Source organism: Bubalus bubalis, chromosome 21, assembly GCF_019923935.1.
Source record: "Bubalus bubalis isolate 160015118507 breed Murrah chromosome 21, NDDB_SH_1, whole genome shotgun sequence".
Taxonomy (NCBI): domain Eukaryota; kingdom Metazoa; phylum Chordata; class Mammalia; order Artiodactyla; family Bovidae; genus Bubalus; species Bubalus bubalis.
The window spans coordinates 45964698-45990650 of NC_059177.1; the positions used below are offsets into that span (position 1 = coordinate 45964698).

At 41.5% G+C, this 25953-nt stretch overlaps 1 protein-coding gene across 3 annotated transcripts in view; it reads right to left on the bottom strand.

The window, feature by feature from the left end:
- Positions 1-25953, bottom strand: part of CACNA2D3 (calcium voltage-gated channel auxiliary subunit alpha2delta 3) — a 909107-nt gene that overhangs the window by 140452 nt on the left and 742702 nt on the right. For all 3 annotated transcript variants that reach the window (XM_025272778.3, XM_025272777.3, XM_044933476.2), the window contains 4 exons: positions 25549-25642; positions 22544-22639; positions 19136-19257; positions 14993-15073 (listed from right to left, as the gene is read on the bottom strand). In XM_025272778.3, the coding sequence (XP_025128563.3) occupies positions 14993-15073; positions 19136-19257; positions 22544-22639; positions 25549-25642 (393 nt within the window). The remainder of the gene's footprint in view (positions 1-14992; positions 15074-19135; positions 19258-22543; positions 22640-25548; positions 25643-25953) is intronic.

A 25953-nucleotide genomic window follows, 5' to 3' on the forward strand; every position in this document is an offset into this window, starting at 1 on the left:
GACCTGGGTTTGATCCCTGGGTTGGGAAGATCCCCTGGAGAAGGGAAACGCTACCCACTCCAGTGTTCTGGCTTAGAGAATTCCATGGACTATACAGTCCTTGGGGTCTCAAAGAGTCGGACATGACTGAGCAACTTTCACTTTCACTTTGTGGCTCAGCCAGTAAACAGTCTGCCTGCAATGCAGGAGACCCGGGTTTGATCTCTGGGTTGGGAAGATCCCCTGGAGAAGGAAATGGCAACCCACTCCAGTATTCTTGCCTGGAAAATCCTCATGGTCAGAGGGTCCTGGCAGACTACAGTTCATGGGGTCACATTTATATGTATGCATATATATATTTATGGAAATAAATTTATGTTGAGATTTTTAAAAAATTTATTAATACCATAGTTGAAATAGATATGATAACTTGTGCTCTGTGCCTGAGAAGTTATGACAATTATTCTACATGGGAAAGGCTGTCCGTGGAGAAAGGGAAGGTACATCTCTTTCAAGGTACTCTTCCCTGCATTAAGTTGCTTTAACAAAGCAGCTGAAATACAAACACACACGGCAGTCAGCATGCCTGGGAGGTTTATGGTCCACTGGAAAACTGCCCAATTCTGAGTGCCTGGGAAGAAGCTGGTGATCTTACCCACGGGGCAGTGAGTGCTTCTATAATCCAAGTTCATGCTAGACCAGTGATACTTTTAGATGTTAGGTATGTTACCCATTTAGCGGGAGTGTCTGTTGGTTGGGAATTTTTGTAGCTTGCCGCAAGAGTCAGATTCTATTTAATTTTCTAAATCAGAAAACCATTTGGGGCTCTCTAGGCCACAGAAGAAGAAGAGGGCTCCACGAGTGGATAATACGACTCAGGCGCAAGGTCTGGGGAAGTTTTCTGATGCAAGGGGAAATAACACACAAACAAACACAAAGAGGACGGGGTGGCGGAACTCAGGGCACGTGTCACCGAAAGGCCACATCCACCCCGCAACTGGAACCTTCCTTCTATAACTCTCACAGCAGGAATGAATTTAGGGTGGGCTGAGAGCGAGATAATAGCTTATGTGTATCTGTGTCTACGTACAGAGTGCGCAGAGTGCACAGGCTTGTTCAACCACACCCACACATAAACACAGCAATCAGTTTACCCACTAATGAAATGCAGCCGCAGCAGGGTGGAAGCCAGCAGCTGCTGACCACCACCCAGATTGTCTACTCAACACTCTGGGAGAGGAAGTCAGAGGAAGTCTGAAGAGAGTGGGAATTATCAAGAGACTTGAGATATGTGGCAGCAGCCATCCTGAACATTATTTAGACCAGGGTTTAAAAAAAATCAGGTGTGGCTTGCTTAACTCCACAGACACGGTCCTGAAGAGTTGCATGCAAAGGAAATTTTTGTAAATTGAATCATCATTTTAATGCAGTAGGGGAGCTCGCTATTTAAAGGAACCTTTCATGGAATCTTTCTGTAATGGCAATAATTGATTCCAGATTTACGTATTTTGTAAATTTGCATTTTCTCAGGCTAGGATTTCTTAAAGTAGATTCTACCTGTTCTTTCTCTTATGATGCCCCCATCTCATATTTAGAGTCACCTGTTAGTATTAAAATCATTACACAGAGGAGTTAAGGACTCAGCAAAAGAAGAGACCAGGGTGAGTTGTCCCTCCAGAGGCCTTGACAGACATCACTAATCAATCCCAGCATTCCTCCCCCTGAGCCCTGATGCACCACAGATGCCTTCTTAAGACAGCATTGTAGGCAACCAGAACTAATCAACTGGAGTTGGTTCAAAGGATAAAGCATATTTGCCACTCAGGGTACTGGCTCTGCATTCACTTCTTCAGGGCATGTAACAGTGTTTTGGATCTTAAATCAGTAGTCCATTCCCTAACCTGGCACATGAATGGGAGGTCCATACAGGCTGGAATACTCTTTCCCTGTCTGATGCAGCCAAAGCCTTGCCCAGCAGTGTAAAGAGGTCAGGGGAAAGACAGATGGACCTACCCTAGCCTACCCTGTGGGACTCACACATCCCAGAGAATATCTATACCTCCTCACAGTGCTTCACAACCACTGTGCCCCCACCCCTCAAGTTAAAGATGGGCCAAGTTACTGGAACAGCAATTTTGCTAAATGATTCTTCTGGGGGAAAACATTTACATTTGATGCTAAATTTTTTTCTGAATATTAAAATAAGTCTGGATATGTTAAAGAGTAGACTGAAAAATTACCGTGGATTTTTAAGATCAAAAGGAGATCTCAGGGAAAGCTGGCTTCTGGGATTAGCTCCATCCCAAGCCTGGTGCCCCCTTTCTGCTCTCTTCATGCACTACTTCAGTGGTGAGACTAAGCATCCCGTCTAAGGATGGAGGGATTACTTTCCAGGTAGAAAAAAAATCTTCCTTGCCCTGGACCATGAGTCCTTGGCCAAGAAAGCAATATGAGAAACGAAATCGAGGAGATCTTTTTATACATTGTCCTCATTTCACCAAATGTTTTGAGAGCTCGTGCTACATACCATGCATGGTGAGAGGTGTGCTCATGAACATTCATGTAATCTTGGCAACCAACCCGTGAGATACTTGAACAGATATTACATAACCTGGAAACTACTGAGACCAACATCGCGTGCTTCTTTCACTGCTGTGATTTTTTTTTTTAATTTATTGATTTATTTGTTTTCACTGCTGTGATTTAAGACATCCAATGCACTATGTTCTGCTGGAGGTCTGGTGACTGTGCAGGTCGACCCCATCCCCCTGCCCACAGCGATTACATGTCAGAGCTTCCAATCCACCGCAGAAAACCCTGGATGTGGCCAGAATCCTCACTCCTTGACACCCATGTCCTAAAAGATTTCTAGGCACAGATGATAACTTGGGCAAATAGATTCCTGCTTTACGAGATGTCTTTAAGGAAAATTATTAAAACGAGACCTTCTTATATTCAGATGTCTATCTTTTTACCACAAAGAGAAGTTGGCGATGAAAATAATTACTTACCCTAAAATGTCAACAAGTCTCTCAGCACAGAAAAATATAAATCAAATTGTTTAGATTAACAAATGCAGAGTTATCATTTGTTAATAGGAGAAATGAAATGTTTTCTCTGTTAAAAAACTTGCAGATGAAAGACTCAATTTGCAGGGTATTCTGTGAGAACCACAAATTATCTTCCACAACCACTACAGCTCATGAGGGGTAATTTGCAAACGCCTCATAGATTATTTTCAGCTGTTTATTGCTGCTGTCATATTTATAGATTCTCCTATAAAATGCCCTTCCATCATAGAGCCTTACTGAAGTAATACTGTGAACAAATATCACATTTATTGTTGATTGCTCTGAGAAAATTTTGTAAAATATAGTTTCTTCATTATATTTAGTGGCACAGTATCACTATATTTGCTTTGCCAGAGGTCACAAACTCATAATCAGTTCAGTCAGTTCAGTCGCTCAGTCGTGTCTGACTCTTTGAGACCCCATGAATCGCAGCACGCCAGGCCTCCCTGTCCATCACCAACTCCCGGAGTCCACTCAGACTCACGTCCATCAAGTCAGTGATGCCATCCAGCCATCTCATCCTCTGTCGTCCCCTTCTCCTCCTGCCCGCAAACCCTCCCAGCATCAGAGTCACAATAGCAGGACCCAAAAATGTGAGGCATATAATGAGGCTGTAGAAGGAATCTCTGCCACAGAGATTGTGGAGAAAGGAGACGTAGTGTCAAATCTATACCTGGGAAGCTTTTAAAATTAAGGCAAATATCCCTGACCTTGAAGGAACAATCTTGTGCTTCAGATGATAAAACGTCCATGAACAATGGATGTTTCATATTTTTTCTTACAAAAATGGAAGACTTAAAAGTGAATCACAGGATTTCCTCCTGAAGGCTCTGAAATCTCATTATTCAAGTTAACCAAGTTACTCCAGAAATTAGACACTCTTATCTTAGATCCAAAATATAAAAGGAAGCAGATCAATTTCTAAAATAATCTATCTGTAGCATCGATTATCATAATTATACAACTAACTGTTAGAAATCTGTAACTTTCTATTGCAGGTCAGGAAATAACCATTTTCACTTGGGTCAAACCCACCAGTGTATCCAATGCTAAATGCTACTAGACAGAAACCTACCAGCAAATGATATTCCAACCCCACATGGTGTTACTGGGTGTGGCTTATACACAACTTCAGGGAAATACCCTGTTTTCCCTTATGATGAAAATTATTTATTTATTTATGTTCAAACTTTAATAAGGTCTCAAATAAACCTCCCTCCCATTGGGAGAGGCAGGACTGCAATCCCTCACTTTCCTTTCAGAGTCTTGACTGGAGTATCCACATCTAATTTTCACTCTAATGACACTGAATATTCATTTGGATGGATAGGATGTTACCCAGTTTCAAAGGCTTACCAAGAAGAGAAGAAAAAGAACCAGAGGACTGGGAATTGGGAAGGTCCTTTGAGAGCAGTTAGTCTAGGTGTTGCAAATTTCAGAATAGCTGTGACCAGCTTCCCTACCTGCTTCAGACATTACTAACAGATCTCAGCAAACTTATCTATTGACCCCAGTCAAAGCCTCAGAATCCTTTTAAATCTCTTTTCTAAGTACCTACTCCTGATCAACTGGAGTTGACTTATGTTTCATATTCTTATTTTACAAACAGGAAATAGAGGAGTGGAAAATGAAAGGAATTTTTCCAAAGTCACACAGAAAATTAATTGCATATCTGATAAATGCAGTTACAGGAGCAAAGGGTTAGCATGTATAATACAACCCAACCTCTGCCATTATTCACTCATTCTGGTGAAGCACGTTATAAGAACTACAGCATTGTTATATTAATTATTTGGATAAGAACAATAATAGAACTGCCATAAACTTTTATTAAGCACCAGGTTGTGTGCCAGTTGTTTTTAGTGTAATATTTTCATTTTTGTCTAAGTCTCAAATTAAGCAAAACATGAGAGCATTTTACTGCCATATGACAGATGAAGATAATTCATTGGGTTTGGGTAATTTGTTCAAAGTCATGTCATTAATGATTAGTGGAGAAGGAATCTGAATGAAGGATGCATGGGTTTCCTTGGGTTTCTTCTCATGCTTCTATTTACTTTTGATTATATTCAGTATTATCCATAATAAATACTTTTTTTAAAAACGACTCCTAACTTTTTGGACTGAATAACCAGGTAACTACAACAAATTAAGCTTGGAGTCAATTGCATTTGATGGGCTTTGGGGAATGAGATGTTTTTGATGGGAGAGGCAGAGACACTAATCAGACAAGGGAGAGTCAAGGGAAAGAGGTCTGGCTTAGGAATCATCACCTCATGAATGGTGTTAAAAGCCTTGCAAGTGTACAGGAGCCCTGGGGCCCTCCAACATGCATAATCAAGAGATGAACAAAATCAGCAAAGGAGACCTAGATGGTAGGCAGTAAGGTAAGCAAAGAACCAAATAAAGAGGTTTTCAAGGAGAATGTGGTCAACATGGTCAAGTGCTGCTGATGGACCAAGAAAAAAGAACATCTGAAGTTCAATTTTGGATTTGGTAATGTGGGAGCTGTAAATAACCTTGATAAGAAATGATTCACTATGGATGAAACCTGGTTGGAGGGGTTCCAGAAAGCATCAAAGACAGAAAGTGAGAAGAGCACAGAAAAATAAGAAATAACACAAAATAACGTAATAACAGAAATAAGTTTGGCTTAAAAGAACCTTACTATATCAGCAAAAACATGGAAATTGGTCGAAGAAGGGTAGTGTAGTACGAGCATATAAAATGACCATGTGCTGTGTTTTCATTCTGAGCTTTCTTTTTATGTTTTAAGACAATTGTACACTCTAGTCTGCCTAAGCCCGGTCACATATAATTTGGTCTTGAAGTAGGAATGACATTCAGACACTGATCTTGACCTCATGCAGATCTTTTCACCCAGAATAGAATGTGGGAGTTCTTGGTGAGTGCAAACTGTGGGAGGCCATGGGAATAAAGAGCCTTTGATCAGCAATGTCCCTTTCCCACCACAGACTGGCAAAAGCATTTTCCATGTGCAAGAGTCCACAGACTGAGCCTCCAATCATACCCTCTCTTCCCAGAGAGGGGAAATGCATGTCAGCTCATTTATCCTCTTTAGCCCTTCACTTAGCCTGAGTCATATATATACTAGTTTTAACCAAGATCAAAATCCCATTAAGGTCACTAGGAGATTTGCCTGGATAAAGGCAGCTAAATAAATCCCCAAATCTCTCATGAGCTGTGTTGGGTGGGGGGAAATCCCAGAAAGTGTTTTCCACCAAAGCATGTGAGGGCATTTCCAATGTTCAATCAAGCATTACCTTGATTACACTGTTCAGAGGTTTATAAACTAAAGTGAAGATTAAGCAAGTCACTGTCTTGACTGACAGTGAGAGCATATATTTTTAGAAAGCCCAGGACCTTTGATTGGGATATCTCTGTAACCACATATACAAAAATATTAGGCACAATGATGGATACCTTCTGATACAGGAAGTTCTGTCTTCAACATCTACTTACACACCTTTGGTTTAAATATTTTCTTCATTTTTATAAGATAAAAATATGGCAAAATAAGTGAGTGAACAAATTAGCATTTTTGGTATTTTTTTTAAAACAGACCGTGACATATTTTTATCTAAAGCAGAAGTTGGCAAACGGTTTCTCTAAAGAGTCAGACAGTAAATATTTTTGGCTTTTTAGTCCATATGGTCTCTACCCAACTACTCAGCTCTGCCATTTGCTCAAGAAGTTGTCCACAGAAAACATGGATAGGGATGTATTTCAATAAAATATTATTTATAAACATAAGTGATAGGTATCTGACATGGTACTTGCATCCAGCATATATAAAGAACTTATGTCTCAACAATAAAAAGACAAATAGCCTAATTTAAATACAGGCAAAAGATATGAGCAGACATTTCCCCAGTGAAGATATGCAAGGAGCTGGCATGTACACGAGAAGATGCTTGGTGTAGTTAGTTATTAGGGAAATGCAAATCACTTCATTCCCACTAGGATAGCTAAATTAAAAAAGACAGAAATAGCAAGCATTCCTAAGTATGAGGAAAAACTGGAAGCCATGTACAATACTGGTGGGATTGTAAAAAGCTGCTGCTGCTTTGGAAAACAGCTTGTCAGTTCTTCAAAATATCAAATCTAGAATTACCTTATGACCCAACAATTCTATTCCACTTTCTACCCAGGAGAAACTATAACATGTACCTGAACAGAAATGTGTACATAAGTGTTCATATCAACATTGATAATAATAGTTGAAAAGTGAGAACAACCCAGAAGTATCCACTAACTGATAAATGGATGAATGTCATACATGCACACAATGGGGTATCATTTGACAGTTTAAAATGCTAAGGTATTGATCCTTGCTACAACATGAACCTTGAAAGCATCAAGTTCAGTGAAAGAAGTGAATCACAAAAGGCCATATGTTGTATGATTCCATTTATCTGCAATGTCCAGAGTAAGCAAATCCACAGAGACAGAAAGGAGATTAGTGGGTTTCCTTGGGCTGGAGTAGCGCGTGGGATATAAAGAGTGAGGAGGGTGTGTGGGTATGGGGTTTTTTTTGGGAGAATATAAAATTGTTCTAAAGTTAGACTGTGGTGACAATCGTACCACCTAAAAAATACCAAATCCCAATAAACTGTAGACTTGAAATGGTGAACTTTATAGTAAATGAAATATAGCTCAACAAAAATCTTAGAAAAAAAAAAGGCAGCATCCTAAATTTCATTCTGTGGATTAGAGTTTGTCAGTCTCTGTTCTGAGGAATAGGTACAAGAAAGTGTGACTTTCAAAACTTTACCATGAAACATTTAAAGATACTATAATGATATCCCCTATGCAAGTTTTCACAGGGAACAGCACATGACAAAAAGCAATGGCTAATGAGTGTGGTCGGTGTAGCATGTATCATTCTTAACAACAGCAGTGATAATTTACCAGCTAACCCTTATTGAGCACTCAGCTATAAGTATTCACCAAGCACTTTCTTTATATAAATTATTTTTCTCAAAAGGAACTAGAGGGGTCCCCCAAAGCTAGGCTGAATCTGGGTACAAGAAATAGACCATTATTGGTTAATTATTTTCCTTTTCTATGATGATGAAACAAATCTCTATATTTAAAAACTAGGCAATGGCACCCCACTCCAATTCTTGCCTAGAAAATCCCATGGATGGAGGAGCCTGGTGGGCTGCAATCCATGGGGTCGTGAAGAGTTGGACACGACTGAGTGACTTCACTTTCACTTTTCACTTTCCTGAATTGGAGAAGGAAATGGCAACCCACTCCAGTGTTCTTGCCTGGAGAATCCCAAGGACGGGGGAGCCTGGTGGGCTGCCGTCTATGGGGTCGCACAGAGTCGGACAAGACTGAAGCGACTTAGCAGCAGCAGCAGGCTGCTAGAAATTCAACCAAAGCACCAATCATCCTCGTTTTACAAATATGAAAATTCAATCCCAGAGCAAGAAGGGGGAAATGGCCCTGTGCTCACTGCTAAATCCTTGGCTTACACTGGCTTTAATATCCAAATCCCACCATGACCTTGGAAAGCGGAGTTCTGCCAAAACAGAACTCAAAAACTGGGTATAAGGATCCATAACTCCAAAATTCTGCTGCTGATTTGGGGGTGGAGAATGTGTTGGGGCTTTTGGTAAGGTTTATAAAAGGACAGTGGCTCATGGGAGTGAGTGTCCTGGAGAGTGAGCACAGATTCAGTTTCTCAAAACTCTGGGCTATTTTTACTCCTGGAGCAATGATCCTCAGTGTGCCTGTCACTGTCTACTGTGGTATGCAGAGCAGCTGTTCTCTGTGGCCAACTCTAACTCAGATTCTCTTGCAGACTTGAAATAAAGCATAGTTGGTAGCTACATCACTAATCCATGTCTCTGAAGTTTGTTATTGTCATTCCTACAGCTTAGAGCCCCTTTTGCCCCTGCAGTGCATTTGTAAGTCCACTTAAAAACAAATTAATGCCAAATACATAAAAAGCCCCATCTCATAGCTGACATGTAGACCACAACTTGCCTTGGGTTCCTCACTTCTCCCTGGAGCATCTGCCCATCAGTCATGCTTTTAGATCCTAGTAAATACCACCCAAACCTGAGAGACTCATTTGTGTCTCAGAGAAACCATCAAGACACAACATGTGTGAGGGATCTCACTCAAGATTCCTGGAGAAGTTTGTTCCCTCTGCTGGAACGTTCTTCCCACAGATCTTTGCATAATGGCTGTATCTCATCATTCCAATCTCTGATCAGGTCACCTCCTCAGGGAGGCCTTCTCTGAGTCCCCATCCTCCCTCAGTCTGGAGAAGCACTGCGTCTGCCACATATAAGTATGAACATGAGCATTCTTCCCTGCCTTTGGTACTCCCAACCACACTTCATTTTTCACAGGGCATCAACCGCAGCCGGAAATTCCCTCTCCCCCTCCTCCCTCCCGCCCTCCTTCCTTTCTTCCTCCCATTCCTGCGAAGCTTGTCTGCTGTCTGTACCTCCCCCACAAGTGCAGGCTCTCCCCCACTGGCAGCAGTTTGGTTGGAATGATTCTTCACTAGCAGCTGCCACCCCAGCCTCAAGGCAGGAGAGCCAACAGTGCCCTCTCACCGCATCAAACATCATCCCCCAGCTCGCTCCACAATGCCCTCCGGGGTGCTTGTTCTCAGCTGTATCCCCGGCAACAGGAAAGTGGTAGGTGCTAGATATATATACTCATTGAACGATTTAATAAAAAAATGAAGATATGAAATACGAGCTTTTTGTAAGTAAGCCTACATGGGAAAACACTGAATTTGAAAGCACCAAGAGTTGAAGTTTGCCTGTCAGTGTAACCCATTTCTCCCCCTCACCTCTGCTGAATTTTGGACCAGATGACACTGCGTTGTTGTGGGCTGTCCCGTGTGATGTCGGATATTCTGGAGTATCCTTGATCTCTGCCTGCTGGATGTCAGCAGGACACCTCCTAACCAGTCACGGCAATCGAAAATATGTCCAGATGTTGTCAAATGTCTCCTGGGGGTCAAAACTGTCCCTGGTTAAGAACAACTAGCGTGATCAGTAAATATTAACCTCTGCTATAATAAAACATTCCCTTTGCTCACCTATAAACTAGAAGTTTATCCATGGAGACTTGCACATAATTTCTAAATACTAGTTAGCTCATATATACCACAGATATGAAATCCTACCAAAGAAAGGTTGATGAGCTGAATATTGGCCTGTAACATTTTGGCACCATTATTTACCCAACTGTAAGGAAAGCTGTATATCAAATAGTACACTCAGTTTAAATAACACGTACCTGACAATAGCTAATGGTCAATGATGTTCAGCAACCTCTTTCTTAATCAACTGGTTAAAATGAGATCTTTTGTCCTAACATCAAGCATCCCCCTTCATTATAAGGCCCAAATTATGCAAATAAGACCACTTAACCTACATTTTCCAATTTTCCCCATGAATGGATCTAACATGCTCAGTGTTCCTTGCAAAGGAATAGACTAGGAGATCAGAGTCTCCCAAAATTTACTAGAAATCCTTAAAATTTACACTTAAGACAGGTAATTTTAGGTATGCAAATCATTCATGTCTCAATAAACCTGTTAAAATATTCATTCCTGTAACCAGTGCCTTTCTTTCTGTTGCTGAACACATTAGCTACCCTAAGCATCAGGTTAGATGCTTGGACCTCGAAAAAATATCTGCTAATGCAGAGCCAACTAGTGTGCTAACAACAGCTGCCATCAAAATGGGGCACCAGGCAGTGTTCCTAGTCCTTAACATATCCATATTGGTCTGCAGCACTTCACTGTGGTGTGGATTGGAAGTTTAGCTGCTGAGTGCCTCGCTCAGAGTTTTGGTCAAGTTCTGTGTTCCTACTATTTGGTCAGTAAACTTTGCAAGCATGTGTGCCTATAAGTGTTAGTCGCTTAGCTGTGTTCGACTCTTTGCAATCCCATGAACTGTAGCCTGCCAGGCTCTTCTGCCCATGGAATTTTCCAGGCAGGAACACTGGAGTGGGTAGTATAGAGAACAGGTAAAAATGAACCCCACCTTTCTCAAGTCACTTAGTCAATATTCTTGACATATTTATCATATCAATTCTTACCTCAGCACTGGGAATAAAAATATAATTGGGATGGCCCTTGTCTCTGCAGAGAAATTATTTAGGAAATGAAATTAGAATATCTTAGAAGAGATTTTAGATTTTGATATGTTAAAGTTTACATTTTAAAGCAAATAACTCAGAATTTATTATCTATTACTTTCAAAATTCAGAAATATGAGCTTATCAAAAATTGAGATTAAGTGTTTTATATTTGTCAGAGGGAGAGTCTAGAAGCACAGGGAAGTCAGAAAACACTCCATGGAGGGGAAGAAGTTCCCTGCCTCCTTATACCTTCCAATTTTTCTGAGCTCCTCCCATCTATGTATTTATTTTCTTCTCCTGGTCCTGTCCACTCCAGCATGATGGAAACAGTGCCTATGGCTATTGGTTTATTGGGCCTGGTCTCTTCATTGAGAGTGTAGTAGAATGAACACCATGATCTAGGTAACTTACAGAACTCAAGTCATAACAACTAAGGGCAAAATGGCTTTCTGTAAGTTCAATCCAATGTATAGAATCCTTACTGAGTGTCTACTATACTCTAGGGACTACACTGGGTTATGCTGTGAAGGACAGAAGATGAAAAGTAGGAAGTCTTTGATCTCTAGGAGTTTCTAAATGACTGTTCAGCTTTTCAATTCACTTATCCTGTGCAGACATGGCTTTAAAAATAGCTGCTATTTTAAAGGTCTCAGGTGGGGGTTGGGGCGAGGATAGGGAGTAAGGGGAGAGACTGTCAATCACAGGGTCTGGTTATTATTTATTTCTATTTAGAGGGCTGGCAAAAGAAAGAGGTCAGGAAATATTTATTGAATAAATGAATGAATGCAGAAGTACATTGCCAACTTGAAGATAAAAATAGGCCACCTCAAATCCTGATAATTTTTACTTCTTGACATTGATGTTTTTTAAATTTATTTCCTCATTTTTATCCCCAAATCAACCCAGAGTAAGGTGAGGGAGATAGTAATCCCAATCCTATTTTAGATAGAACTTCAGGGACCTAAGACCACACATTTAGCAAGTTATAGAGTGACTGACAAGACTATGTGGACCTTACAATCCCAGGTTTACATTTCCAATAACAACAGAAAAATGGATCAGGGGCCTGACACACACAGCAGGTTCTAGCACTCTAGAGAGACTTGGTGGGCCAAAGAGAAAGTCCTACCACTTCTTCCTGTGCAGTGGGAAAGCAATTAAGAAAATTTAGCATGCTAGTGGCAGCTGGAGAGTTGGCAAGTTCCTCAAGAAAAGGACTATAAGCAATGTCATAGGCCAAGAAGATGGATGGGGCCCATTTATGCTCCGAGGCTGACGTATATATGGAACCCGGCCCAGTTTGACTGCCCTTTCTTCAAAGATGTCATTGACAGATGAGTATCTAAATGTTTTTGTTTGAAAAAGAAAACAAAAAAAGAGAGAAAGAAGAGAATAACACACACACACACACACACACACACATAAAACCAAAACAAGAAACTCTTTCTATCGCAAACAGACACATGTAGCCAATGAACATGAGAACTCCAGACCAGATCTGGGAGCACTGCAGGCTTTTCAAAGTAGTCCTTGATAATAAACTGCAAAGTTGCACACCTTTCTTTTCAGATAAATTTCAATTCAGCACAAGGATTTCATTGAAATCCCAAATTACTGCCAGTTGGCTGTATCCCATGTGCCGTTGGAGGCACACTGGTTGGGGGACAAGCCTGCTCACATATTCATCTTCATCTGTCAAAACAAGGTTTCTTCCCCAATTAAAATGGGCTTTTTAATTTTAAAGCAGTAAACAATGTCTACTTAATTTGTCGAGAATACACAGAAGAAAGTTGCCGAACCTAATCATCCAGTGACATGACGGGTGAGTCAGAGCCAATGAAATGTGGGGAAGTGCTGAGGAGGCCTCTCTGCTTTTGGAGACATAAAGGTTCTTTTGAGGTCACTGCCTTCATGATGCTGCATCCATGTCAGCCTTCAGGTCAAATATGAGCAATTCTGTTTTATCTTATGTCTACTCAATATACTTTAAAAAAGAAGGTTCATAATCACCAGATTTAAAAGGTAATGACTAAATACCGTTCTCTGGATAACCTTGTTTTTTGTCTTGCTCTGTAACTGCCTCCTGAAAATGGGCACCGGTTGACACACATTGAATTGTAGTGACCAGGAGGATGTCTCTTCCACCCACTCAGGGTGGGCCAACCATGTCTCATGACTTGCCTGTGGTCTCTGGCCAACGTATAAATAAACAGTAGACAAGCACACCATTTGGAAAAGTCATGGTCTTCTCCAGACTGGATACACAGTGCCCAGGCTGAGTCCACGTTTCATCCATACTCAGCCAAATAGACATTTATGAAATCTAAGTCATTTGGAAACATTTGAACATGGTTTGTTAACTTGGACAGATGTGGCTGGGATGGGCACAGCTATCTCAGAGCCAAAACAGAGCATCCTTCATGGTGACTTTATGAGAAATTCAAGGAAAAAGTTTTAGAAAGAAATTTCAAACAGACAATTTGATTCAGACCATGTTATCAGCTGGTGCATGTGGCCTCAACTCCAGAGAGATAACATGCCTCCAGAACTAGCTGGCTGGGTCAGGCTGGAGGTGAGTAAGGCTGACCTTCAAACAAAAATAAATCTTACTGAGTTAAATGATCTTGTCTCCTACTTTCCTCAAGGAACATGAGACACTAAGAACAAAATGTGAAGACAGCAGCCCTGAATTTTCACAGTCTTTATCTCCTGGCTAATTAGTTATAGGTCTGCCTAGTTGAAGATGAGCTACAGGTCAGATATATATGACTGTCTTCCTTGCCATATCCAATAACCCAGGAATAACCAGGGCAATGGTCACCAAATATTTCAGTCCTGCTAATATTTAATACAATTATGATGTACAGGCTATGTCAGAAAATAAAGCCAAAGAACAACCACTTCAAACATGTCTGATCCATTTCAATTCCATCCCACAGTGTGTGGAGTCACAGAAGTAGATATTCAAAATCATCCTATGGTACAACTTACCAAAAACAAAATGACTCCCTTTGGTAAATCTAGCCAATTATCAGGATGATACTTAGACAGTCTCACCCACTCATTAACCAAAGGGTCCAACAATTATTTATCAGAAACAAACAATGTGCCAGACACACTCTTAGTTTCTATTTTCTCAGCATCTGTTCCCAAAGGAGGGTTTATGGCAGTTTCTGGCCCTATAGGCAAAATATCACCAATGAAAGCCTCCAGTCAGTCAAAAAAATCTACTGACACTCTTAAAAGTGAGAGAGATGGGGAAAGCCAGATACAGGGTTTCTTTGATAATTTAAAACTCAGTGTTGAAATGGCTTTTCCCCTGGTCCCAAACCCAGCACCTGCAGATACATCTAACTCTAATCCCCCAGGGGGATTAGGGTGATGAAAATCCCAGGTTCTCCAGAGAAGGGCACATTTCAGCTTGTATTTGCCAAAAATAAACCCACAATTTCCTTGCACGGCCCCTGTTATCCCAATGACATAGAATGGGAGATCTGAAGCTTACTTTAAATTGGCATGGCATCTACTGTCAAGAAATGATCTTCTGCACATACCAACAATTTCCTACTGGCTCAGAGTCTATGGATAAAAGTCCTGGGAAATAGTTCTGCTTTCACGTCAAATTCAACCAGCTGTCAGAACCTTAGGCTGGAGGAGATGATGCCAAGCTGAAGAGGATATAGTTTTGTTTTGTTTTTTTAATCTTTCAAAGCCAACTTTCTGATACATGGAAGTAGCTGATGAATGATGAATGGACATCATGCTCATTTTATATTCATTGATTGAAATACATCATTTACCTGCCACCACAGGAGATTTCCGTTCATCCAGAAGCTGGATGGAGGTACTTGCTGTCACCACATTGCTTTTGTTGACTGTTCCTATAAGAAAAAAAAAAAAAGATTAGTCACCAATTCTGCAACAGTTCTCACTTCCCAGAACTCAGAGTGGATCCGCCCTGTTAAGCCCGGAGTGTGGTGTAGGCAGTCCTCTCAGCTTAAGAAATCAATGCACCGAGTTATGACACCCCCACTGGGGAACATCTAGCCACTTCACATCAAAATTATTAATCACCACAGAGGGACCACATTTTAAAAAATTTGTGGTTACTAATATCAGTGTCCCAAAGAAAGGCAACGCCAAAGAATGCTCAAACTACCGCACAATTGCATTCATCTCACATGCTAGTAAAATAATGCTCAAAATTCTCCAAGCCAGGCTTCAGCAATATGTGGACCATGAACTTCCTGGTTTTAGAAAAGGCAGAGGAACCAGAGATCAAATTGCCAACATCTGCTGGATCATTGAAAAAGCAAGAGAGGTCCAGAAAAACATCTATTTCTGCTTTATTGACTATGCCAAAGCCTTTGACTGTGTGGATCACAATACACTGTGGAAAATTCTGAAAGAGATGGGAATACCAGACCACCTGACCTGCCTCCTGAGGAACCTATATGCAGGTCAGGAAGCAACAGTTAGAACTGGACATGGAACAACAGACTGGTTCCAAATAGGAAAAGGAGTACATCAAGGCTGTATATTGTCACCCTGCTCATTTAACTTATATGCAGAGTACATCATGAGAAACGCTGGGCTGGAGGAAGCACAAGCTGGAATTAAGATTGCCAGGAGAAATATCAATAACCTCAGATATGCAGATGACACCACCCTTATGGCAGAAAGTGAAGAGGAACTCAAAAGCCTCTTGATGAAAGTAAAAGAGGAGAGGGAAAACATTGTCTTAAAGCTCAACATTCAGAAAATGAAGACCATGGCATCTGGTCCCATCACCTCATGGGAAATAGATGGGGAAACAGTGGAAACAGTGTCAGACTTTATTTGGGGGGGCTCCAAAATCACTGCAGATGGTGACTGCAGCCATGAAATTAAAAGACACTTACTCCTTGGAAGGAAAGTTATGACCAACCTAGATAGCATATTCAAAAGCAGAGACATTACTTTGCCAACAAAGGTCCGTCTAGTCAAGGCTATGGTTTTTCCAGTGGTCATGTATGGATGTGAGTTGGACTGTGAAGAAAGCTGAGTGCCGAAGAATTGATGCTTTTGACCTGTGGTGTTGGAGAAGAGTCTTGAGAGTCCCTTGGACTGCAAGGAAATCCAACCAGTCCATTCTAAAGATCAGTCCTGGATGTTCATTGGAAGGACTGATGTTAAAGCTGAAACGCATCTCATGAGAAGAGTTGACTCATTGGAAAAGACTCTGATGCTGAGAGGGATTGGGGGCAGGAGGAGACGCGGACGACAGAGGATGAGATGGCTGGATGGCATCACTGACTCGATGGATGTGAGTCTGAGTAAACTCCGGGAGATGGTGATGGACAGGGAGGCCTGGCGTGCTGCGATTCATGGGGTCGCAGAGAGTCGGACACGACTGAGCGACTGAACTGAACTGAACTGAATATCAGTGTTCACTGTGTCAGTTATCATACTTACATTGCCTTTCTAAACACAGCCATAGATAGACAGCTGCTTGAGATAAAGTACCGAAACTATTTTACAGTGAGTTGAGAACTTTAGCTGTGATTTGTTGGTTAAAACTTTACTGAGATATAAAATTTTAATTTCAAGCCAAGTTTTTCTGAGCAAAACTATTCTAAATAGGGACAGAGCTGGAATGAAATCCTTACCCCATACTCTTATTAATGTGGTAACAATATGGTATTAGTATAAAGAGATTTTTAATTACTAGTGATGGTTCGAATACTTATGCATTAAAAGACACTGAACACAAATTCCTAATGCCCATAGTTAATAACGGTTACTCCAGTGGCTGCCTTATAAAAGGTTCAGTGAATGTGAGTTGAATGCAATCCAATTGAATTTAGAAGCAGGGAGAAGGCAGATCTGAATTTAAATATACTTATGACCAAAACAATTAAGAATTTTCTGGCCTGAGTTTAAGCCGTAATAAAAACCAGCTTCTTTCCCAGTGTGTATAGGTATTCAACACACAGGAGAAAAACTGAGAGAGCTCCACCATAACACTTGTGTGTGGTGATTTTTAACATTCTCTCCAAATCTAAAGGGGCCACAAAATCTCCTAAGATATTATGTCATCCATAGCTTTATCATGAATAAGGTAAATTCCTTTTTATTATGTGATTTCATTCAAAGTTCAGTGAAAACCCCACTTGCCAAAAACCAATTAGACAACAGCCTTAATTAATCAGAATTCTTTTCCAGACATAATTCTTTATAGGAGAAATGGTGAATAACAACAAAGCAAAATGAACAGAGGAGCCATTACACACAAGCACACACACACACACAGACACACACATGTGCAACACTTCTGGGAGACGTCCTCATTACCCACAACTCCTCCTCCCTGCCCAGGGTTGGGAAAATCCCCTTCTGGATACCTTAACGGATCCAGTCCAGATCTAGAAAGCTAAGTTTTATTTTTTTACTTCAGAAGACTACAAAAGAGAAAGTATCGTGGAACTGCATGAAAAAAGAAGACATCATTATTGATAGGTTTGCAGAATTAGAAAGTCCACTGCTTCTTAGTTGATATTTTCAACAATAAAATGTGATACAGATAAAGAAATTCTTAGTACCTGGAAATTTATATTTGAGAACACATACATGTGCGTAGGTGTGAGTTAACACAGACTTGTCAGCAAAGGAGTATAGATAGACTCCAAGAATCTTGCTTCTTAAAGGAATCTAACTGATAATCTCCTCTAAAATCCCACCTAGGGTGGGAATTTCTACAATAACACTTGGTCTTTTTTTTTAATATCTTCATTAATGAGGGACCCTCTTCCTAATGAGTTCATTCAACTAATTATTAGACAACTCTTATCAACATGTCTACCCAAATTTTTGAAAACTTTATTTTTAAAGATATTTCATTTATGGAAATAAGCAAGTGCCAAAACTCAGGGAGGAGCTCTGACACTAAAGCATTAGAGAATCCCCATTAGGGGTGACAGGAATGCTTGTAAGAGATTAATACAGAAGCCTCTAATATAAAACAGAAGCATATACTGAACTGTCCAGAGCAATCCAAGTTTCTAGTACTATATCTTATTCATCTCTGAAGCTTTTACAATGCACAATACAGAGCCTTACACAGAATGAGCACTAACAGTATCAGACGCATGAAACAAGAGATGGTAGGGTGGCATCACCAACTCAATGGACGTGAGTTTGAGCAAGCTCCAAGAGATGGCAAAGGACAGGGAAGCCTTGCATGTTGCAGTCCATGGGGTCGCAAAGAGTCAGACATGACTGAGTGACTGAACAACAACGAGACAAGGGAAAGCCAAGGACAACTGAAAAGCCTTTCCAGTTTCTCTTGCTTCTAAAACTGGTTGAAATAAGGTAATGTTCAGTTCTCCTTTGGAGTGAGGAGACCCTAGCATTTTTTTTAATAATATCATAAAGCCTAAAGACTGGAAGGATCATTGGCTACATGCCTCTCATTGGTCACTGCAGCTCCCTGTTAGGAGAGCACGAGGCTACACAAAATCTTAGTCATTACTGTGTGTTGATTTAAATCAACTCTGATAAGGAATTGTGAGCCTCCAAAGTGATGTGACTTGCTGAAAGTTCTGGCAAAAGATGTTATGGCTGTGTGAATTTTCTCTAAGTAGGACTGTGACCACCTTTTAGATTAAAAAAAAAAAATCTACTGAGAAGTTCGTATGCAAATTCTATATGGTACAAAATAACAGCCCTGCTTCCTGGCATGTGTTTTGTAGAGTATGGTCAAGTAAAAATTTCCTTGCACTTGGGGTAGCAACACTTATGGAGCTGGTCACTCACTGGTTCAGGGCTAGACCAATATTCAGTACTGGTTCTCCTGGCTGACTTTGGCTCCCTTTAGCCTCCAGGATGCTCCCTCATACTCTGCATGCAATGCTCAGGCCAGCAGGACCAAAGGGACAGAGCCAGCCTCCAACAAGGGCACCCACCTGTGCTGAATGGGATCGAATAGACGAAGCTCCCTGGAATCTGCTCTGCAGCTCTTCGGTACCAGAGAGGGAAATGGTCTGCATTAAAGATGTTCTCCTTGTCTCCTGCTTTCAAGAAGTCCCTTGAAATAGAATAGAATAAGAGCATGGCACCACTGAACAAGGAAAAGCCAGACACAAGTACATCCCAACAACTTTTGCTGGGTAAAAACAGTGTTGCTTTTAGAACCCTGACCTGATTTTTCTCAGTACAGAGAGGATCTGTGCAACATGCACCCCAGATTACTCAGAAATATTTTGTATAACCCTGCAGTTAGACTCCCAGTGGGTAAAATGATTTTCCTAGTATACCTAGTGAACTAATAGCCTTAGCATCTGAAGCAAGCAAATAAAGTCTCCAGAAATCCTATCAGAAGACCAAAGGCTCAGAAAGCTTTGTCTTGCCTTAAAATCCAGACACATAGATACATATTTTGAGGGGATCAACATCTTAAATAGATCTCACTCTTCTTAGGAAAAGTGTAAAGAAGGTAAACTGGGTCTATGTGAGGATATTTGCTGCTTCTTTCCTTCCCTCCCTCTGTATTGCGTGTTAATTGCTTGGTCAAGTCCAACTCTTTGCGACCCCATGAACTGTAACCTGCGAGGCTCATCTGTCCATGGGATTTCCCAGGCAAGAACACTGGAGTGGGTTGCCATTTCCTTCTCCAGGGGATCTTCCCAACCCAGGGATCAAACCCGGGTCTCCTGCATTGCAGGCAGATTCTTTACCACCTGAGCCACCGGGGAAGCCCTTCCCTCCCTATTCTCCAGCAAACAGGACTGCACCTACTTCTGGATATGAGGGGCTGCTGAGGTGTTGGGTGAGACTGGTCTAAGTTTTAGGCAGAGCTGAATGATCTTGAGTTACTTGGGTTAGTTACTGAGTCTCTTAGCCCCATTTATTCATCTACAAAGTGGGAATAATAATATAACACTTACTGCAGTACTATCAGGATTATATAACACCATGTGTGAAAGGACTGTGTAAGCTGAAACAATATATGGCGAATATTGGGGATGACAGCAGGTTATAGGGGCCATGAACTATAATAGATACACTTCCAAAATCAGGTGGTGGGGATAGGAGATAGAACCTCAGTGTAGGAGCCTGATGACACTACAGGCTAGCTCTAGCATGGGGACTTTATATTATCCAAACTTTTTCCCAATACTTTGAACTCTCTTTAACAAAAACATAGAAATCTTAAACTCTTTCTAGCTCTGGCTAATAGTGTATCCAAATAGGGGGGTATCAACAAATACCATTTGATTGGAGGGGGTAGGCAGATACAAGATCCTAAGACAATGCAAGCCAAGGTGCCTCTATATGAATCAATGATAGGTGTTTCTTGAAGACAGATATTTCATCCATCCAGATATCCAATGATCATTAACCCATTTTTCAGATGCAATGAGTGAGGTGAGCCAGACTGCAGGTGAGCCAGCAGTCTTGAGTGTGGTCCTGCCATCTTTCAAATCCATCACAATCACCTGACTATGAGATTAGCAAGGTGTCAGGGTGTGTGGTTGTTAGTGCCTTCTTGTTTGTCTATTTGTATCTCAAAACACATAACAGGTTTTCCTTCTGAGGATTAGAAAGTCTACTTCTGTGTTGTCCTTCACCTCTCTGGATCCTAAAATGAGAAGAGGATGTGTATCCTGACACTTCTAGTCCTTCCGAGGAACTTGCCATCTGTTAAAGTATTTGTCTCAGGATACAGGGGCTTTCCTGGTGGCTCAGTGGTAAAGAATCTGCCTGCAATGCAGGAGATGTGGTTTCAATCCCTGGCTTGGGAAGATCCCCTGGAGTAGGAAATGGCAACCCACTCCACTATTCTTCATGGGAAACTCCAGGGACAGAGGAGCCTGGTGGGGTGCAGTCCATGGGGTCGCAGAGTGAGACGCAACTCAGCGACTGAGCATGCAAGCACGCATGCACACGTAGGTGTAGAGAGTACTTCAAAAGAGTCAAGTCACGACTATAGTCAGCTTCATAAATGACAAACTGAGGAGTTGAGAAAGAAAGAGCCTTCACATGGGAATTAAAAGCCAGTCCACAGAACAACCAAAAATCTATGGATCTGCCACTTACAGATGTGGTTTTACAAGATGACATGGTTGGTGTCCAGGACTCATCTAAGAGACACACGAGCACAGCTCAACTGGACTTAATGGTACATAGTGCTCCTGACAGGCCAACCCCTCTCAAATCACTGGACACTCAGTGCCTCCATTATTCCCACTGTCCCTGAAGGTCAGGATTTGTGAGGCTCCATGGTAACCTCTGGAATCACAAACACACACTTGGCAAACTGTCCCTCAGACTCCACTCATCCCTGGCTTAATAATGTCTCTTACTTCAGAGAAAAGAAATTGAGAAAATTTATTAATAGGCTCAGGAAGTACTTCCCAGGCTCATACCAGCTCTGGTCAAACACCAGTTTAAAGAGTTAAGACCCTGGTTTAAATGGCATCTGGGTACTGAAGTTGGTGACATTCAGCCCACTGTCCATCTGGTCTCTTTAGAACATGGAAACAGCGTCAAAGCAAGGGCCACCAGAATGCCCAGTCCTGGCTGTGGGGCTCTACAGGCCCTCAGACTCTGAGCTGAGGCACAGAGGTTCACTAAAACGTACACAAACACGCTCAGAATTGAAACACTGCTTCTCGGACAAGCAGAAATTCCTCAGCAGAGGTGCAAGATGGCTGGAAGCCCCCTGGCCGTCTGTCAGGAGTTGAGTGAGTCCTCCCTCTGGCTGCTCCCCCAGTAGCCACACTATCTCCAGCATCCTTAAGTGACCCAGCATGGTGGGAGAGGGCTCCAGGACAGAGGACAGATGCCAACAAGTGTGAAGAACAGAGTTGCGGAAAGGTCAACAATGAGCAGGTGAACACGCACACATTTTATATTTTACATTTAAAGTCGCACAGTTGTGTCTGGCTCTTTGCAACCCCATGGACTGTACAGTCCATGGAATACTCCAGGTCAGAATACTGGAGTGAGTAGCCTTTCACTTCTCCAGGGGATCTTCCCAACCCAGGGATCAAACCTAGGTCTCCTGCATTGCAGGCAGATTCTTTACCAGCTGAGCCATAAGGGAAGACCAAGAATACTGGAGTGGGTAGTCTATCCCTTCTCCAGGAGATCTTCCCAACCCAGGAATCAAACCTGGGTCTCCTGCATTGCAGGGGAATTCTTTACCAACTGAACTATGAGGGAAGCCAAAAACACACACACTGTGGTCCCCAAAGGAGAATAGAGAGGAAAAATGTCAACAGGTCTGAGTTTTGTTTCCACCGCTGCTGGAATCAATGAATGATATAAACGTCCCTTTCATTATCCTGCTTCAGGAGCTCCCTACTTACTGATTGGTGAGCTGCTCTGCCCCAACAAACAGGTTGATTCTCGAGAGGCCTGTGCGAGTGCCAAGGAAGGCTACCTCCACGCCCTTGTCCGAATTCCTAAAACAGAGCAGCACAAGTCAGGGGGATTCTGCCAGACAGTCAGCAGATAACAGCTTCTGCATTTTAAAACTCATGGAATGTTGTATGAAATAACAGCATTGAAGCCTGAAATTTTGGTAGAAATTATAGAAACACACACACACACACACAAGTACACACAGGATGCTGACTCTGATCCCTTACAAAGGTTTTCATGGTAATTTTTGCCAGAAAAACTATGGAGTCCATGACCTAGTTTGGTGGGCATAAGAAAATGCACCCTGAAAGATAAATAAACACACCTTTATCTCAAGCTCCTGGGTGCAAGCTCAGAAAGACCAGGCCAACTTTGAGGAGAGGAAGGAAAGCCTTAGAGCTAGCTTTCTGCACTGATGCTACCAAGTCCATTCTTGGTCCTGAGATCGTTAGTGAAATCTGCCATTAGCAAAACCCAGCAACTTAGCCACTGATTCAAGTCTGTAGTATCCCACAGCCTGAAAATGTTTAGGACTTGAATTCTTCACCATTTAGGAGGCACCAACATGGAAGTTTTACCCTCACCATCAACCCCAGACAGATCAGTAATGAAATGACTTCTGTAAATAGTCCTACAGGAGGCCATGCATAGGAACTCTAAGGAAGGCCTTAGCAAAGAAAACTCATTTGAAGATTCACTGAAGGTTTTTTTCAACAGTCAAGGTAAATTTTATGTTTGAACATGTTCTTCAGGGTATTCTCAGGGCTTACTTTTTCAAAACAAAGCAAATAATCTTTTGCCACAAATATACAGTTTTATGCTACCAAAAAAGTATGAAGAGAATACTGATTCTTGAGTTTGCTTCCCTGCCCTAGATGCCAGTAGCAATCTGATTCAAAGCTTTATCCATGTCATCTTCAATACAAGATCATTTAGTTACTTGATCTCTGATGGTTGTCAAGGTGGTCAATACTACTTCCAAGTATTTAAAGGATGAATAAAAACCAACACTATGTATTAGTTTCTGTTCATAGCCTACACCAAGCAGGAAAGCCAGGCTGCCCAATCAGTAACAGATGTGGACTACAAAGCAAGCTACCATTTTGGAAATCTCTAGCATCTGTTAGGGGTGAATCAGCAATCTTTGCACAGGATTTTAAGTTTCCCGAGAACCTAAAAGAAACATTCCCACTAGAGAATGCAATCACAGAAAAGGTTGACTCTTTCCAAATCTCCCAGGGAATAAGATTCATGCAGGTAAGCAGTCCAAGTATACCCCTCAAATATAATGAGAGTAGTTAGTTATAACTTTTTGGACTCCAGATTCACGTATTAAACTACCTACCTTACATTTTTTCTTAGGAGTCATTTTAACCTTAAAATGTCTAGAAAAGAATTCTGTCCATGTCTAGTCCCAAAGTTGTTCTTGCTTCCTTGTCTCCAGACTGAGGAAAGAGCATGACTATCTACGCAGGTATTCATGTCATAAACCTGAGAATGATTCTTGACAGCTCAGCCTCCCTCCCCTCACACCGTGAACTCAACATCAAGTCCTGGGGGTCTTACTTTCAAAGCATGTCTCTAGTGCATTTCTTCTCTCTGTGCCCACAGCCACTGCCTTGGTCCAAGTGACAAATCCCTTGAACTGCTACTATATATATACAGATAGATAGATAGATAGATAGATATTTACCCTCATTACACTCTACTATCTACATATCAGCAGAAGGATTTTTTTAATGCAAATTTGATCATCTACTTCTTAAAATGTCCTTAAAATTCTTCAGGGATTTTCCAATATTCTGACTATAATGTCCTAAATCCTTAACCTGATTCCCAATGTTCTAAACCATAAAGGCCCAATGAACCCTTGTGTCCTGACATCTTCCAGCCTACCCTCCACAATTCAGCTCTGTTGGCCTTCTTTAAATTCCTCAACTGTCCAAATAGCCTCTTACCTCAGGGTCTTGCACATGCTGTTCCATTTCTCTGGAATTCTCCTACAGAGTACTTGAACTAGTTCCTTGTCACAAAAGCCTTTCCTTTCTTCTATCTCCACTCTAGGTCTCATTACAGTCTACATGTCTAATTTTCCCTTCATAATTATCACAATTCTCAATCACCTTATATATCACAGGCACCACGATGATAAGGACTATGTTTGATTGAGTTATTTCCATTTCACCAATATCTGGCCCAGTGCTTGTCACATAACAGACATGCAATCAATTATTTGATGAATGAATGAATGAAAATGAGAGCAGAGAGAATGACAGACCTAATAGAGGGGAAGAGACAAAAGGGAAAATAAAAGAAGGAAAGGAGAAAATAAAGAATAAAAAAGGAGGGAGAACTGAGTAATATATGACATGAAGGTAAAGGACAAAAGGAACTTTTTAAAAATTTTTAATCATTAACAGGCTACTTAAAGTAGTAAAATAATAATAAGCTACTGAAGCACTTCTCACCCTACTCTTTGACAACTTTCATTGGCTGCCCCCCTCCTCCTACATACTCCACTTCAGAAATAAAACCACAGGGTTATATCTGACACCCTAATGAAATAGAGCTCTCACTTTCCTGTCCTCCTCACAACCTAGCCTGGCCCAGATCCCAAGTTGCCCCCAGACTGTGGAGGAGAGGGAGCCATGGCAGGGCAGGAAGCAAAATGCTCCTTCCGCCTCCCTCTCCCTCGGAAGTATCACCCTACCTCAACAGACCAAATTTCATGTAATGTTAAAATTAAACAAATTGTATGTCAAACCCAGGAGCTTGCCATCCAAGTCAGAGCCGCTAATCTGCTCTAGCTCTTGTGGTTTGGAGCTTTGGGGAAAATTAAAGAACTTTAACACCAGCCTCCTAAAGCAACTTTAGTTCTTTAAACCATAACCATATTTCGGACAGCTTGTGGGGAAATGGCCGTGAAAAGGGGACATGTGCAACCACTTACTCAGATTTGTTGAGGGCAAGGCTGGTCCAATAGGCTTCAATGGGAGCACTCACCACGGCATCAAAAAGGACTTCCTGTATCAATTCTTTATCACCTGTTGGGAAGGACAGACTTGAAAAGATGGCTTTGGCTGGACCCCAAACTACAGCACGAGAGGTGCTCACCAGGCTCATTTTGCAGTATCTGCAGGCTACTATCTCCTATGGTGTGTTGCTGCGCTAACTGCCTACCAGGTGAGAATATGAAACAGCTCTGACACCTGATACACCATAAGACAAGGGCCCCCAAAGCATTTGGATAAGACGATAGTAAATTGAGAGTGCTGGGTGTCTTACACTTCAAGTTTCCACTTTCCCTCCCCATCGAGTAGTTGATGCCATAGACCAGCAAGCCAACTCTGGGATT